Below are 16,206 nucleotides of genomic sequence, written 5' to 3'. Positions count from 1 at the left end.
GGCCAAAACAAAACTTTTAAGAATACTTTTGTTCTTGGCCGGGTGTGGTAGCTCACGCCTGTAATCCCATCACTCTGGTTTACGCCTGTAATCCCAGCATTCTGGCTCATGCCTGTAATCCCAGCACTTTGGGAGGCGGAGCTCAGGAGTTGGAGACCAGCCTGACCAAAATGGCGAAACCCTGTCTCTACTAAAAATACAAAAATTAACCCAGCATGGTGGTGCACACCTGTAATCCCAGGTACTTGGGAAGCTGAGGCAGGAGAATCACTTGAACCCAGGAGGTGGAGGCTGCAGTGAGCTGAGATCTCACCATTTTGCACTCCAGGGTGGGCAACAAAGTGAGACTCTCTCAAAAAAAAAACCAAAACAAAGCCAGGTGTGGTGGCTCATGCCTTTAATCCCAGCACTTTGGGATGCCAAGGCAGGTGGATCACCTGAGGTCAGGAGTTCGAGACCAGCCTGGCTAACATAGGGAAACCCCGTCTCTACTACAAACGCAAAAAAAAAAAATTAGCCAGGCGTGGTGGTGCACACCTGTAATCCCAGCTATTCAGGAGGCTGAGGCAGGAGAATCACTTGAACCCAGGAAGTGGAAATTGCAATGAGCTGAGATGGCACCATTGCACTCCAACTTGGGCAATGAGAGTGAAACTCCATCTCAAAAGAAAGAAAGAAATCTTTCAGGACACCAGGACATTTCCTGGGTCTGTTAAGTGTTAGGTCTGTTTGGTAAACATTATTAATTTTTTCTCTTAAGTGTAAATATTCTGTGACTAAGCATGTGTAACCTTCTGGGAATACAGCCCAGTAGGTCTCAGTCTCATTTTCCCCATCCCCTATTCAAGATGGAGTCGCTTCGGTTGGAATGCCTCCGACCGGATCATGTGGGGAAAAGCAACTGTGGAATAGTTGAGTCCTGGAAAACAGGCCTCAGGGAAGAGCAAAGGCTGGGGATGAGGAAAGGACAAAACATCACTCGCTCTGTAGCTGTGCAGGACTGAGCAAGAAGCACAGGATCAAACTCAAAGTTAGTCCGAGTCCTGATTTTGGTGGTGAGACCCAAGGAAAATTCATCAACAAACATTGTGCTGCCAGATACATTAATAAACAAATCCCTAAAAGGGCCTGTAATTCAGTTGAAATGAGTTAGAAAAATCTTAAGGATCCTTATAAATTAAATACAAACTTGCTCTCAAGCAATCATTTGATTCACTCTATATCAACGATTGTGCACTTTGGCATCACCTGAGGATCTTTAAGAAAATATCTGTGCCAGGCCTCATTTCCAACGATTTAATTTGTCTGGGGATGGAGCCCCAAGACAGTCGTAGTTTTTGAGGGCTTCCAGGTGACTCTAATGCATAGCCACAGTTGGAAGCCCTGCGCCTATCTCACAGGTGTCTGGGTCTCTACTATCTGTGTCCGCTTAGTTGCCAGGAGGCAGCAAGTTAGCCCACGTGTGCAAGATGCTTCCTTCCATACCAGGTAGGAACATTGCTCTCTGAAACTCGGAGTGTGCCTGGGCAGAAGCTCTGGAGCCCAATACCTGCATTTTACAAGCCAGATTGCTGCTTTTTGCTCAGTGCCTGTGTGCCTGCATACATGGGTCTCCTGATACTCAGGCACGGCAGATGACTTTCACCTTTTAGTGTTTTGCTCACTGCTGCATCTGCAGAGCCTAGAATGGTGTCTGGTACACAGTAGGCTCTCAATGTCTTATTAATGAGTTTCCTTTCCCAATACTGAAGTGCTCGTGGGCGAATTCCAGAAGACCCTGCATCATTTTAATTAATTAATTAATTAATTAATTTGAGACGGAGTCTCGCTCTGTCACCCAGGCTGGAGTGCAGTGGAGCCATCTCAGCTCACTGTAACCTTCGCCTCCCGCGTTCAAGCAATTCTCCTGCCTCAGCCGCCCGAGTAGCTGGGATTACAGGCAACCGCCACCACGCCCAAGTAATATTTTGGTATTTTTCGTAGAAACGGGGCGTCACCATGTTGGCCAGGCTGATCTCGAACTCCTGACCTCAAGTGATCCGCCCGCCTCGGCGTGGGATTACAGGCGTGTGCCACCGCGCCCGGCCTAGAGGCAATTTTCTATTTCTGACTTGCTAGGCTAGTCAGAGGAAGACGCCTTTACAGGTTTGGGCAGGCAGCTGGAAAAGGCACACGGCCCAGGGCTCCTCCTCCACCCAGCCCCACCCCTCCTCGGCTGAAGACCAGCCCTAATAAGGCAGCCACCAGAATTAGCACCAGGTCAAGTGCACTCCAGGCGGGACAGTGGGCAGACCCTACCTCGCGCATGCGAATCGCTTCAGTGCCGGCTCCTTCAAGAGCGGGCGCAGACGCAAAGCCGTTGCTTCCGCCCTTACTCCCCTCAGCTCGTCCCTGGGCGGGGCGGAGGCAGGGCTGGGCGAAGAGGCGTGACGGCGCTGTGCGCGTGCACAAAAGGGAGCTGTGGTGGGCGCGCCGCGGCACAGCTGGCTTGAGCGACTGGAAACAAGATGCAGGTGAGCTGGGACGGGGCTCGGGTCTGGGGGCTGCGGCCCGTTCGTTTGTCTCATTGGGCTCCGGCCGGCGGTGGACGCCCGCCCTGTGGGAAGCTCGGGCGCTGCAGGCACGAGGGAGGCCCGGCGCGTCCAGGCCCCGCGCAGGCGCAGTGCGGGAGGGCGGGCGTGGTCCCACCAGGACCCGCGGCCTGGGCTTCCCGGCTTCTCTGTGCCCGGTCCCCCAAACCTCGTCTCCTCCAGGTCTCTCCCTATCCGGACTTGTGAAGGTCTTGCGGGATCCCGCCTGACAAAAGTTACCTCCTCTGCTGAACTCCTCTAAGGCACACCTGGGCAGAGGAAGCGGCGGGTCCGGCCCAGGGTTCTCCCACGTAAAGCAGCGGCGCAGCCCTTGCTCAGGGCTTAGTTACACTCTCTTCCCCCGGGCCCTGGGGTCCAGTTGGGGCGCGCTCCCTATCTGACCGCTCGGGTTCCAGACCCCACCCCTCGCGAGGGTCCCTCTGGTTTCGTGTTTTTTTTTTTTTAATTAAAATAGGTAAAATTATTTTTCTGTAGCTGCAGTTTACTAGCGGAATTTGGTTAAAGCCTAAAGAGAATGAATGAAAACACCATGGAAATGGGCACCATTGTGGGCAAAAATCTATGCCAACTAAATTTTGTCACTGTCCAAGGATCCCGCTGTGGTCAGAAATTCTAATATGTGCTCAGTGGCAGATGGAGAGGAGATGGTGCGGGTTTTGCTGGGGAGGGAGGCATTAGGGTCTGGAGGGGAGGGCGTATCTGCCAGGAGCCGCTTACTTTCTTTTTTTTTTTTTTTTTTTTTGAGACCGGGTCTTGCTGTGTTGCCCAGATTGGAATGCAGTGGCATTGTTACAGCTCACTGCAACCTCGACCTCCCGGGGCTAAGCCATCCTCCCTTGTCAGCCTCCGAAGTAGCTGGGTCCACAGGCGTGCACCCACCACTCTGGGCTAATTTTTTGTACAGATGGGGTCTCCCTGTGTTGCCCAGCCTCAGCCTTCCAAAGAGCTGGGATTACAGGATGAGCCACCTCGACTGGCCTAGACACTCTAAATGGTGAAGTGGGAGCTTGAGGGCTGCCCTGGCCTCCTTTGCATCCCCTGTCCTTCAGGTTCCTTGAGGCCTTCCCTGACCACCCAGTAGAAAGGATTCTGCTCTTTTTTTTTTTTTTTTGAGATGGAGTCTCACTCTGTGGCCCAGGCTGGAGTGCAGTTGCGCGATCTCAGCTCACTACAAGCTCCGTCTCCTGGGGTTCACGCCATTCTCCTGCCTCAGCCTCCCGAGTAGCTGGGACTACAGGCGCCCGCCACCACACCTGGTTAATTTTTTGTATTTTTAGTAGAGACGGGGTTTCACCGTGTTAGCCAGGATTGTCTCGATTTCCTGACGAGATCCGCCTGCCTCGGCCTCCCAAAGTGCTGGGATTACAGGCGTGAGCCACCGCGCCGGGCCTCATTTTTCCTTTTGATATATCTCAGAATTGTCACACAGGGTTGGGGTTGGAGGCCAGTTATCCCAGTGCCCTTTTCACAGTGCTCCTGATTTCATATTCCAAAGCAAGCCTGAGCTCCATTAGCAGTGTTCTTGCTGCACCATGCAAACCGGTGCTTGGGCAGCTGGGTTCTGGATCCAAGAGCCACTTTTACATCAGTCTTTGTGACATTGATCCTTGGTGAATTTGATCCTGGCTGATTTGGCCAGCCGTTCTAGCACGGCAGTGCCTCTAAATGTCGTGCCTCTCCTAGGCTTGTGAAGATTTGGTGACAAGGTACAGGAAAAAGGGCTTAGAAGAGTGCCCCGCATTTTATGAGCTACTCTGAGAAGTCTCAGCTTTTCCTCTCAGGTTTGGCCGTTAGAGAGTTGTCAGCCAAGCCTCATCTGCAGCCTGAGATCCTCAAAATGTCACAGTCTCTTTGCTTTTGGGCCCTACGCATGCCACAGGCCGCTCTGCCTGGAAGATTTTCATGATTACGGGCGCGTACCTGGCTAATTTTTGTGTTTTTGGTGGAGATGGGGTTTCACTATATTGGCCAGTCTGGTCTTTAATTCCTGACCTCAGATGTTCTGCCTGCCTTGGCCTCCCGAAGAGCTGGGATTACAGGCGTGAGCCACTGATCCCAGCCTGGAAGATGATGATGATGATGATAATGATTATTATTATTATTTTGAGACGGAGTCTCGCTCTGTCTCCCAGGCTGGAGTGTGGTGGCGTGATCTCGGCTCACTGCAAACTCCGCCTCCCGGGTTCATGCCATCCTCCTGCCTCAGCCTCCCGAGTAGCTGGGACTACCGGCGCCTGCCACCACGCCCAGCTAGTTTTTTTGTATTTTTAGTAGAGATGATCCTGTTAGCCAGGGTGATCTCAATCTCCTGACCTCGTGATCCGCCCACCTTGGCCTCCGAAAGTGCTGGGATTACAGGCGTGAGCGACCACGCCCGGCCTGCAAGATTATTTTTAAGTCCCCAGACTCCTGTCACAAGTTGCTTCCCACCCTCAGGGGGAATGTTACCTCCTCTATGGGGAACATCCCTGTCTACTCTGTGGAATGTGGGTCCTGGGTAATTCTCTAAAACAGCTTGTTTGTCATTGCGCTTGCCACAATTTTATCTATGTATAGTTTCTATATACACTTGTTTGTTGCCTGTCTCTTCCTCTTGACTGTAACACAGGTGACTCTTGCATTCACCACTCTTCCCAATGGCCTACAGTAATTTACATGTGGTAGATACTTAAATTTTATCTGTTGAATGAATTACTCTCAGTCATTATTATTATTATTATTTGAGACTGTCTCACTGTCACCCAGGCTGGAGTGCAGTGGCACGATCTCAGCTCACTGCAAGCTCCGCCTCCCGGGTTCATGCCATTTTCCTGCCTCGGCCTCCCAAGTAGCTGGGACTACAGGTGCCCGCCACCACGCCCGGCTAATTTTTTGTATTTTTAGTAGAGACGGGGTTTCACCCTGTTAGCCAGGGTGGTCTCGATCTCCTGACCTCAGCCTCTCGAAGTGCTGGGATTACAGGCGTGAGCCACCGCGCCCTGCACTCTCAGTCATTATTAAAAATATTGAACACATGCCACGTCAGAGCCTTGGTATCAGTATTAATGCTGATCTGCACATCCCATCCTAATTTTTACCCCAAGAATAGCTCCTCCATTCAGGGAGCGGTAGACAGGAAGAACAAAACAGGGGCTGTGGATCTTTTGACACTTTCTCAGAAATAGTTCACAGACTGTGGTGTGAATTCTTCCCTTTCTGTCACTCTTCCCATTTGGCCCCGTGCCCAGTGTGGCTCCCTACATGCTAGACTTAGCACTCATGGTAACCTTGGTCCCGCTCTTCTAGGACCCCAACGCAGACACTGAGTGGAATGACATCTTACGCAAAAAGGGTATCTTACCCCCCAAGGAAAGTCTGAAAGAACTGGAAGAGGAGTCAGATGAGGAGCAGCACATCCTCCAGCAGTCAGTGGGTGAGTTCACTGGCTTTCCTCTGCATCTGTCTGGGTTAGGAGATGGCTCCCTAAGCCTCTGACTGCCCTCTCAGGAGACGGGTTGGACACTGTGTCTGTGGGACCTCAGACGAGACACAGGGCATCTCTCAGCTTCACCTTCCTGAGTCACAGACTTAACGGGACTTCAGATGTGTCCCAAAGTCCTTGTCCATGTCAGATGAGAACTGAAGAAAATACTTCTTTCTGCTTTCTGATCTGTGATTCCCTTTGATAATTTGTTCAAGATTTTAGTATTTGTATTTTTTCCTGAGCATATACTTTATTCTCTGGTTTCATTGAGGATGTTAACTAAAAATAGCTTCATTTGGGGAGGCATAAGATGTTTGCAATGTGTGGGAGTCTGAGGGGGGTTTTCTCAAAGGCAGTCATACTGTCTGAATTGGAGTCCCTTGGAGTGCTGGTAACCCCACCCACCTAGTGTTTACTGAAGCAGTCTCTGGAATGAGGCCCAGGAATCTGCATTTTAAACAAGTGCCTTAAAGGATTCTGAGGCTTGTCATAGTTTGAGAAGCATTGGTCACAGGGACTAGTACTTTTGTCCTCTGACACATTACAGCTAATATAGAGAAGGATTTATTAGAAAGTATCCAGCGAGTGGTTACTGCATGATTATCATTGTCAGCTGCTTTTCTGGGTTTGGGGATGTAGCTATGCATAAGCCAGACACAATTCTCTGCCCTCAGGGAACCAACATGCTAGTGGGGGAGACAGACAGTAAACAATAAAGAAAATAAAGCAGTAAAAGGGACTCGAAAGGGTTGGAGGAGAAGCAGGGTCAGAGAGGGCCTCACCGAGATGACATTTGCGTGGACCTGAAGGAGGTGAAGCTGGCATTTGGGTAAAGACCTGAAGGAGCTGAAGAACGCATTTGAATAGACCTGAGGGAGTTGTTGACCTGAAGGAGGTGAAGAAGACATCTGGGGATTCCTGAAGGGGGCCATGTGAGCGAGTGAAACGTGGGCCCTGGCATGGCTGGGAATCCCTGACGAGGCTGGAAGTGCTGTGGGAGAGTGAGTTCAGAGCAGCCTCAGCAGACCCAGTAGCTTCTAGTAAGGACCTTGGCCTTTACACCTAATGAGGCAGGAAGCTTTTGGAAGTTTAAACAGAGGAGGGACATTTTCTCTTTTTTTTTTTGAGATGGAGTCTCGCTCTCTTACCCAGGCTGGAGTGCTGTGGCGCAGTCTTGGCTCACTACAACCTCCACCTCCCAGGTTCAAGCGATTCTCCTGTAGCAGCCTCCCGAGTAGCTGGGATTACAGACATGTGCCACCACGCCTGGCTAATTTTTTTGTATTTTTAGTAGAGGTGAGGTTTCACCATGTTGGCCAGGCTGGTCTAAAACTCCTGACCTCAAGTGATCCACCCACCTCGGTCTCCCAAAGAGCTGGGATTATAGGCCACTGCACCCAGCCAAGGGATGCGTTCACTTTGAGATCCCTGTTAGACAAATAACCACATTAAGAGGGCCCTTGGGTATGTTTTTCTCCACATTAGAGAAGTCTGGGCTGGAGGCCTATACTTTGTCAGCATATTGATAGCATTGAACACCATGAGATTAGATGCAATCACCAAGGGAGTGGGTGTGGATAAAGAAGGAAAGTAGTCAAAGGTTTGAGCCTGGGGAATTTTAATCAGCCAAGGGTTCCAAAGTGTGGCGGTGGCTCACTCCTATAATCCCAGCACTTTGAGGTGGGCAGATCACTTGAGGTCAGGAGTTCAAGACCAGCTTGGCCAACATGGTGAAACCCTGTGTCTATTAATGATACAAAAATTAGCTGGGCATGGTGGCACACGGCCGTAATCCCAGCTCCTCAGGAGGCTGAGGCAGGAGAATTGCTTGAATCTGGGAGGTGGAGGTTCTCAGTGAGTTGAGATCGCACCATTGCACTCCAGCCTGGATGACAAGAGTGAAACTCTGTCGCAAAAAAAAAAAAAAAAAAAAAAGCATGGGGCAGGGGGGGGGGGGGTAGGAGAAGAGAGGGGAGGAGGATCTGAGGGCTTGGGGAAGATGCTGTCAGTCAAGAAATTGGGATTACAGGTGTGAGCCACCAGGCCCGGCCTCTCAGCTTCTAATGTAGTGTGGTGCCTTAAGTAATTTTTGCTTAGGTGGGCTAAGGATCTGGTGGTGTGTGCATATCTTTAGGAGAAAAGAGAGGGGAAAAAAGAAAAATGTTTGTTCATCTTTTTAAATTTTTGCTTTTTGCCGATGTAACTAAATTCAGTGAAAACATATGAAGATATGACTTTGGAAGAGCTGGAGGATCATGAAGATGAGTTTAATGAGGAGGATAAACGTGCTATTGAAATGTACAGGTAAGTGCCACCCAGAAGGGCTGGTTTTTTTTGTTGTTGTTTTGTTTTGTTTTGTTTTGGCATGGCAATAAAATGTGTGGGCTGAGCATGGTGACTCATACCTGTAGTCCCAACACTTTGGGAGGCTGAGGCAGGCGGATCGCTTGAGCTCAGAAGTTTGAGACCAGCCTGTGAAACCCCGTCTCTACAAATACAAAAATTAGCTGAGTGTGGTGGCGAATGCCTATAGATCCAGCTACTCAGGAGCCCGGGAAGTGGAGGTTGCAGTGAGCTGAGACTGTGCCACTGCTCTCCAGCCTGGGCGACAGAGCCAGACTGTCTCAAAAAATAAAAAGAAATGTGTGTCCTTCAAAAAATTAATTTTCAGCTGAAACATTTGGGAGCGACTATAGTTAAATAATGATATTGTGAATTTTAGCAAACTGATCTTAGATTTTTGCCATGAGACCTATAAATAAACCTGGGCTTTTACAAGCATTGCCTTCTAGAAGATGTGTGTGTGCACGTGTTTGTGTGCGGATGTAAGATGTTTCTCTCCTTGTTTTGTGCAGACGGCAGAGACTGGCTGAGTGGAAAGCAACTAAACTGAAGAATAAATTTGGAGAAGTTTTAGAGATCTCAGGGAAGGATTATGTTCAAGAAGTTACCAAAGCTGGCGAGGGCTTGTGGGTCGTCTTGCACCTTTACAAACAAGGGTGAGCTGATCTTCTACTCCATCTATCAAATGTTAATTTGAATTTATGTCTTCAGGATCTCAGGTCTTACCTATATCAGAGAGTTTAAAAAAATTTTTTCTGGGCCAGGCGTGGTGGCTCACACCTGTAATCCCAGCACTTTGGGAGGCCAAGGCAGGTGGATCACGAGGTCAGGAGATCGAGACCATCCTGGCTAACACGATGAAACCATATCTCTACTAAAAATACAAAAACAAAAAAAAAATTAGCCGGGCATGCTGGCGGGCGCCTGTAGTCCCAGCTACTCAGGAGGCTGAGGCGGGAGAATGGTGTGAACCCGGGAGGCGGAGCTTGCAGTGAGCCGAGATCATACCACTGCACTCCAGCCTGGGTGACAGAGCAAGACTCCGTCTCAAAAAAAAAAATTTTTTTTTTCTGATACTGAGTTTTTTGTGTTTTTATTGCTGATTTGCCCAAACCTTATTACTTAATTTTTTATCTTAAGACTTTCAAATTAATATTTGTGACTAATATGAACGCCTTTGTTAAAGTATAGCAATGGAGACTGTGCTTTTCTGTTTTCGAAAAGGAATTCCTAAGTTATTTATTCCTTTACAGGAACTCTGACATTTCAACATTCTATGTAATGAATTTATCTCATAGATGGCAAGGCTGGCTTTTACAGTAGTAATTGCCTGAACTGTGTGATACTGAGGGCTTCCGATGTTTCTCAGCTCTCCAGTCTTGTCTTAAACTGTAGAGTCCAGTGCTTATGTAGGAATTTTTTTTTTTTTTTTTTTTTTTGAGACGAGTCTCACTCTGTCGACCAGGCTGAAGTACAGTGGCGTGATCTCAGCTCACTGCAACCTCCATCTCCTGGGTTCAAGTGATTCTCCTGCCTCCGCCTCCCAAGTAGCTGGGATTACAGGCACCTGCCACCAGCTAATTTTTGTATTTTCATTAGAGACGGGGTTTCACCATCTTGGCCAGACTGGTCTTGAAGTCCTGACCTCGTGATCCACTTACCTTGGCCTCCCAAAGTGCTGGGATTACAGACGTGAGCCACTGCGCCTGGCCAGGAACTTCTTTAAAAGCAGGAAACATTTTCTGACATTACATACATTCTAAACCTTCAGCGTTTTCTCATTCAACCTTATAAGAAAGGTATAGCAATTATCTTTTACATCGAAGCTGTTTTTCTGACTTGTTTCGTCAAATAAATTGGACTTTGGATTTGTGTTCTTCAGTATCCCTCAGCATATTAGGAAGTTTTTAAAAAACGTTGATTCAGCTGGGCATGTTGGCTTACACCTGTAATCCCAGCACTTTGGGAGGCCATTGCAGCTGGATCTTGCGCTCAAGAGTCTAAGAGCAGCCTGGGCAACGTGGCGAAACCCTGTCTTTACAAAAAAAACCCGAAAACTTAGCTGGGCATGGTGGCGTGTGCCTGTACCCCCAGCTGCTTAGGCGGCTGAGGTGGGAGGATTGCTTGTGAGCCGAGATCACACCACTTCACTCCATTTAGCCTGGGTGACAAACAAGACCCTATGTCAAAAAACAAAACAAAACAAAAAAACAAAAAGTTAATTCATCTTAGCTAGCAGCAGAATTACTTGTGAAACTGTTACAAGGTTTTACATAGGGTAGAAGGGTCATTGAGCTTTGTTCTGTATAAATGTGGGATCATAATTGCTTCTGTTTTCTATGTGTGTTTTACAGAATTCCCCTGTGTGCCCTGATAAATCAGCACCTCAGTGGACTTGCCAGGAAGTTTCCTGATGTCAAATTTATCAAAGCCATTTCAACAACCTGCATACCCAATTATCCGGATAGGAATCTGCCCACGATATTTGTTTACCTGGAAGGAGATATCAAGGCTCAGTTTATTGGTCCTCTGGTGTTTGGCGGCATGAACCTGACAAGAGATGGTAAGGGCTCTGGGAGACGGGCGGGGCTGTGAGAGATGGGAGGCGCATTTCTGTTGGAGAGAGTATCTGTTTCCTGGACGATGGTGGGTCAAGTTCACTTCTGCCTGTGTATGAGTGACTGTTACGAGGACAGAAGCACATTTAATCTCTCATCTTAGTTGCGTAATCAGGAACAGTTACAACTGGGCTCTACGGATTCATAGTTAAAGGAAGATATGATAGACTTAAATATAAACATTTTTTATTTTGGTGTGGAATATATTTTGTCTCTACAGTTGGATGTTTTTGTAGCTTGAGATCACAACATTCACTTTTGCTTTAATTCACATGAACACAGGGAGATGTTAATGTATATATTTGTATTTTTCTATGGAAATATTCTCAGTTGAGTATCTTAGTAGCTTTTAAATTTACTTATTTATTTATTTATTTATTTTTTGAGACTGAGTCTTGCTCAGTCACCCAGGCTGGAGCGCAATGGTATGATCTCGCCTTACTGCAACCTCTGCCTCCCAGGTTCATGTGATTCTCCTGCCTCTGCCCTCCAAGTAGCTGGGATTACTGGCACCTACCACCACGCCCAGCTAATTTTTGTATTTTTAGTGGAGATGGGGTTTTACCATGTTGGCCAGGCTGGTCGCGAACTCCTGGCCTCAAGTCATCTACCCGCTTCAGCCTCCCAAAGTGCTGGGATTACAGACGTGAGCCACTGCGCCCAGTTAGTAGCTTTTATTTATTTTTTGAGATGGAATTTCACTCTTATTGCCCAGGCTGGAGTGCAATCATGTGATCTCGGCTCACTGCAATCTCAGCCCCCCAGGTTCAAGCAATTCACCTGCCTCAGCCTCCCTAGTAGCTGGGATTACAGGCATGTGCCAACATGCCCGGCTAATTTTTTTGTATTTTTAGTAGAGACGGGGTTTCTCCATGTGGTCAGGCTGGTCTTGAACTCCTGACCTCGTGTGATCCGCCCACCTCGGCCTACCAAAGTGCTGGGATTACAGGCGTGAGCCACTGCGCCCAGCCAGCTTTTAAATTAAACTAAAATTTTATTTAATTCTGCCTGTTAGCTCAGAAGGATGTGGGGTTTTTTGTTTGTTTTTTTGAGATGGAGTTTTGCTCTTTCACTCAGGCTGGAGTGCAGTGGTGTGATCTTGCTTAGTTCACTGGAACCTCCACCTTCTGGGTTCACACCATTCTCCTGCCTCAACCTCCCAAGTAGCTGGGATTACAGGTCCCACCACCATGCCTGGCTAATCTTTGTATTTTTAATAGAGACAGGTTTTCACCATGTTGGCCAGGCTGGTCTTGAACTCCGTACCTTGTGATCTGCCCACCACAGCCTCCCAAAGTGCTGGGATTACAGGCATGAGCCACTGTGCCCGGCTGTGTTTTTTAATTCCTTTTTACCTGTTAAACATGGAGGTATCAAAATACATATCCACACAGAACCTCAGCCCAGAGGCATTCTTGCCAAGTGAAACTCTTTATCTAATTATTGAAATAATATTTCCAACTATGCTTGACTAGAAAAACATTTTTAAACATGACTTTATATACTGTACCACTAAGATACTCATCTGGCAGCCGGGTGTGGTGGCTCATGCCTGTAATCCCAGCACTTTGGGAGGCCGAGGTGGGTGGATTGCCTGAGGTCAGGAGTTCGAAACCAGCCTGGCTAACATAGTGAAACCCCGTCTCTACTGAAAATACAGAAAATTAGCTCCGCGTGGTGGCAGGCACCTATAATCCCAGCTACTTGGAAGGCTGAGGCAGGAGAATCACTTGAACCTGGGAGGCAGAGGTTGCAGTTAGCCGAGATCGTGCCATTGCACTCCAGCCTGGGTAACGAGCGAAACTGTCTCCAAAAAAAAAAAAAAAAAAAAATATACAAACATACAAACACACATAAACACACATATAGAAGATACATCAGTTACATATCCAGTGTTCAGAGGTGTACAGCATTTCAAACTACATGTTTACATCTTATTTTGACCTTTTTTGAGTGTAACATGAGGGGAGAAAGAAGTGTGCAATTGTCTTTATTTCTAAAAAAAAAGTCTTGAAGTCTAGTGAACTTACATATGATTGCTTTGTGTAAATGAACAGTAACATTAAATACCCTTATGTACGCATGTGTGGATATATAAAGATAGATATATATTTTTTATTTATTGATTTTTTTTTTTTTTTTTTAATTTTTGAGACAGGGTCTTGCTCTGTCACCCAGGCTGGAGTGCAGTGGCGTAATCTTGGCTCGCTCCAGCCTCTGCCTCCCGGGTTCAAGCGATTCTCGTGTCTCAGCCTCCCAAGTAGCTGGGACTACAGGCATGCGCCACCATGGCCGGCTAAGTTTTGTATTTTTAGTAGAGATGGGGTTTCACCATGTTCCCCAGGCTGGTTGTGAACTCCTGACCTCAAGTGAGAAGTGATCCAGCCGCCTCCCGAAGTTCTGGGATTATAGGCTTGAGCCACCATGTCTGGCCGAATATAAATTCTTAAGTCAGGAGTTCAAAGTCTTTTTTTTTTTTTAAAGAAACAGGTTGAATTTGCATAACATTCAACCAAAGTACCTAGAGCTACAAATACTGGTGTTACTCATCTTCGTGGAGCACTTTTTTTTTTAACCCAGCATGACTGAGGTATGATTGACCAAAACAATTGAATATATTTAAGATACATAACATGGAGATTTAATATAGGTACAATGTGAAATGATTACCACAATCCAATTAATTAACCACTCATCATTTCACATAGCTACCCTTACTGTGGTAAGAATCCTTAAGATCTACTTTCCTCGCAAATTTCAGGTATACAATACATTATTATTCACTGGAGTTACCATGTTCTACATTAGGTCTTCAGAACTTACCCGTCTTATAACTGAAAGTTTATCCTTGGCCAACATCTCTCATTTCCACTCGTGCCCCTGATAATCACCATTCTATTCTGTTTCATGGATCACTTTAAGTTAATAAGACAAGTAAAATTCGACTGAGCACGTTGGCTGAAGCCTGTAATCCTAGCACGTTGGGAGGCTAAGGCTGGAGGATTACATGAGGCCAGGAGTTTGAGACCAGCCTGGGCAACATAGCGAGATCCCATCTCTACAGAAAAGAAATTAGCCAGGTGTGGTGGTGCACACCTGTAATCTCAGCTACTAGGGAGGTGGGCGAGAGGATCATTTGAACCCAGGAGTTCAAGGTTACAGTGAGCTATGATTGCACCACAGCACTCTAGCCTGGGTGAGGAGCAAGAGCCTGTCTCCAGAAAAGTAGATTAAGATAAGACTTCAGTAAAATTGGTTTTCAGATTTTTTTTTTTTTTTTTTTTTTTGAGATAGTCTTCGCTTTGTCGCCCAGGCTGGAGTGCAGTGGCACGATCTCAAGGCACCCGCTACCACGGCTGGCTAATTTTTTGTATTTTTAGTAGAGATGGGGTTTGACCATCTTAGACAGGATGATCTCGATCTCCTGACTTCATGATCCACCCGCCTCGGCCTCCCAAAGTGCTGGGATTACAGGCGTGAGCCACCACACCCGGCCTGGTTTTCAGATTTTAATCGTGTGTCCAATTAGCAGAACTCTCTGCCTTGATGTTCCTTAAGCAAAGCCATTTGTTGTAGAATCTCTTGGGTAGTCCTTTGGTTCTGCCTGGGCTCTTCTCTGAAGTAGGCAAATACATCACTTGATTTTGCTTCACTTGGTCTCAGCCCACAGGAATTTCACTGATTTTAAGAGTGAAGTATTAGAGCTGAGTCTTCAGTTACTGTTTTTTTATTATCTGGTGCTTTACTTTTTTTTATTAGTTGGAACAAATGTGTAAGTTCTAGGGTATCACCATACATTTATTCTTTGACCCCAATAGATTGAGATACTGGACATGAGGCTGAAGAGTTTATTAAAATTGGATTTAATGGTTAGATTGCCAGCAGGTCTGTGGAAATTATTTCCTTCAAATTTTTCATGCTGATTTCCTTCCTGGGAAATTGTCCAAACTGGGAAATTGTAGTCATCAGAGGATAGGTTTATTCTTTGTATTTTTGAGACAAGGTCTTGCTCTGTCTTGTAGGCTGGAGTGCAGTGACATGATCATGGTTCACTGCAGCCTTGAACTCCTGGGCTCATGCGATCCTGCCACTTCAGCCTCCCAAAGAGCTGAGATTATAGGCACACACCACCACGGTACCCAGCAAATTTTTATTTTTTACTTTTATTTTTATTGTTGAGACAGTCTCACTGTCGCCCAGGCTGGAGTGCAGTGGTGTGATCTTAGCTGTCTGCAACCTCTGCCTCCCAGGCTCAGGTGATCCTTACACCCCAGCCTCCTAAGTAGCTGGGACCACAGGCACATGCCATCATGCCTGGCTGATTTTTCATCATGTTGCCCAGGCTGGTCTGGAACTCCCGGGCTTAAGCAATCCACCCGCGTTGGCTTTCCCAAGTGCTGGGATTACAAGCGTGAGCCACAGCACTTGGCGTACCCGGGTAATTTAAAAATTTTTTGAGATGAGTCTCCCTATATTGCCCAGGGTGATCTTCAACTCCTAGCCTCAAGTGATCCTCCTGCCTTAGCCCCCCAAAGTGTTGGGATTACAGGCGTGATACATTGTGCTGGGCCAAATTTTGATAATTATATTTTCTACTTAGAAAAAACTAGCTTGATGGCCTTAGGGTGAGGGGACCTTGGCAGCGCAGTGCCTTAGGTGATTTGCTTTTTCTTTACCACGTAGAATTGGAATGGAAACTGTCTGAATCTGGAGCAATTATGACGGACCTGGAGGAAAACCCCAAGAAGCCGATTGAAGACGTGTTGCTGTCCTCAGTGCGGCGCTCTGTCTTCATGAGGAGGGGCAGCAGTTCCGAGGGTGACTGAGGCTACAGCTGCTATCAACATGCCGAACTTTCTTGTGACAAATTGTCTGGATTTTTTAAAAAAGGAAAAAGCAAGAATGAATCCTTCTGTTTTTTAGTTTTGTATAAATTATGTTTCAAATCTTTACATTTTAGAAATAATCATTGCTGGAAATTCTGTTAAATATTTTGGAGCTCTTTTTTTTTAGAGTATTTCCTCTAAAAAAATTAAACAGCCATTTGTATGGCAAATGTCTGTTTTCCTCATTTATATTTTAAGCCATAAAACCTAGTCACTATTTTTTGACATATAACTATAAAAAATATAGTTTTAAATGTGAATAAATTATGCAGTGGAAAATTGCAAACTAAGCCTTATAGATACAT

General features: G+C 46.7%; 1 protein-coding gene across 1 annotated transcript; it reads left to right on the top strand.

Annotated features, from left to right (window-relative positions):
- The first annotated feature begins 2,137 nt into the window (after positions 1–2,137).
- Positions 2,138–15,904, top strand: PDCL3 (phosducin like 3). The gene is made up of 6 exons (XM_025354300.1): positions 2,138–2,513; positions 5,877–6,003; positions 8,268–8,358; positions 8,910–9,053; positions 10,752–10,960; positions 15,699–15,904. The coding sequence occupies exons 1-6, from the start codon at positions 2,508–2,510 to the stop codon at positions 15,839–15,841; spliced, it is 720 nt and encodes a 239-aa protein (XP_025210085.1). The 5' UTR covers positions 2,138–2,507; the 3' UTR covers positions 15,842–15,904.
- The last annotated feature ends 302 nt before the right edge of the window (positions 15,905–16,206 follow it).

The sequence above is a fragment of the Theropithecus gelada genome, chromosome 13 (assembly GCF_003255815.1).
Source record: "Theropithecus gelada isolate Dixy chromosome 13, Tgel_1.0, whole genome shotgun sequence".
NCBI classification, from domain to species: Eukaryota; Metazoa; Chordata; class Mammalia; order Primates; family Cercopithecidae; genus Theropithecus; species Theropithecus gelada.
Note: the sequence above shows the minus strand (reverse complement) of the source record. Positions and strands in the feature narration are given on the sequence as shown.

Coding starts and splice junctions, on each gene's coding strand:
- PDCL3 (XM_025354300.1), top strand. Junction 6,004..8,267: donor CATCCTCCAGCAGTCAGTGG/GTGAGTTCACTG, acceptor AACTAAATTCAG/TGAAAACATATGAAGATATG. Junction 10,961..15,698: donor CATGAACCTGACAAGAGATG/GTAAGGGCTCTG, acceptor TTTACCACGTAG/AATTGGAATGGAAACTGTCT.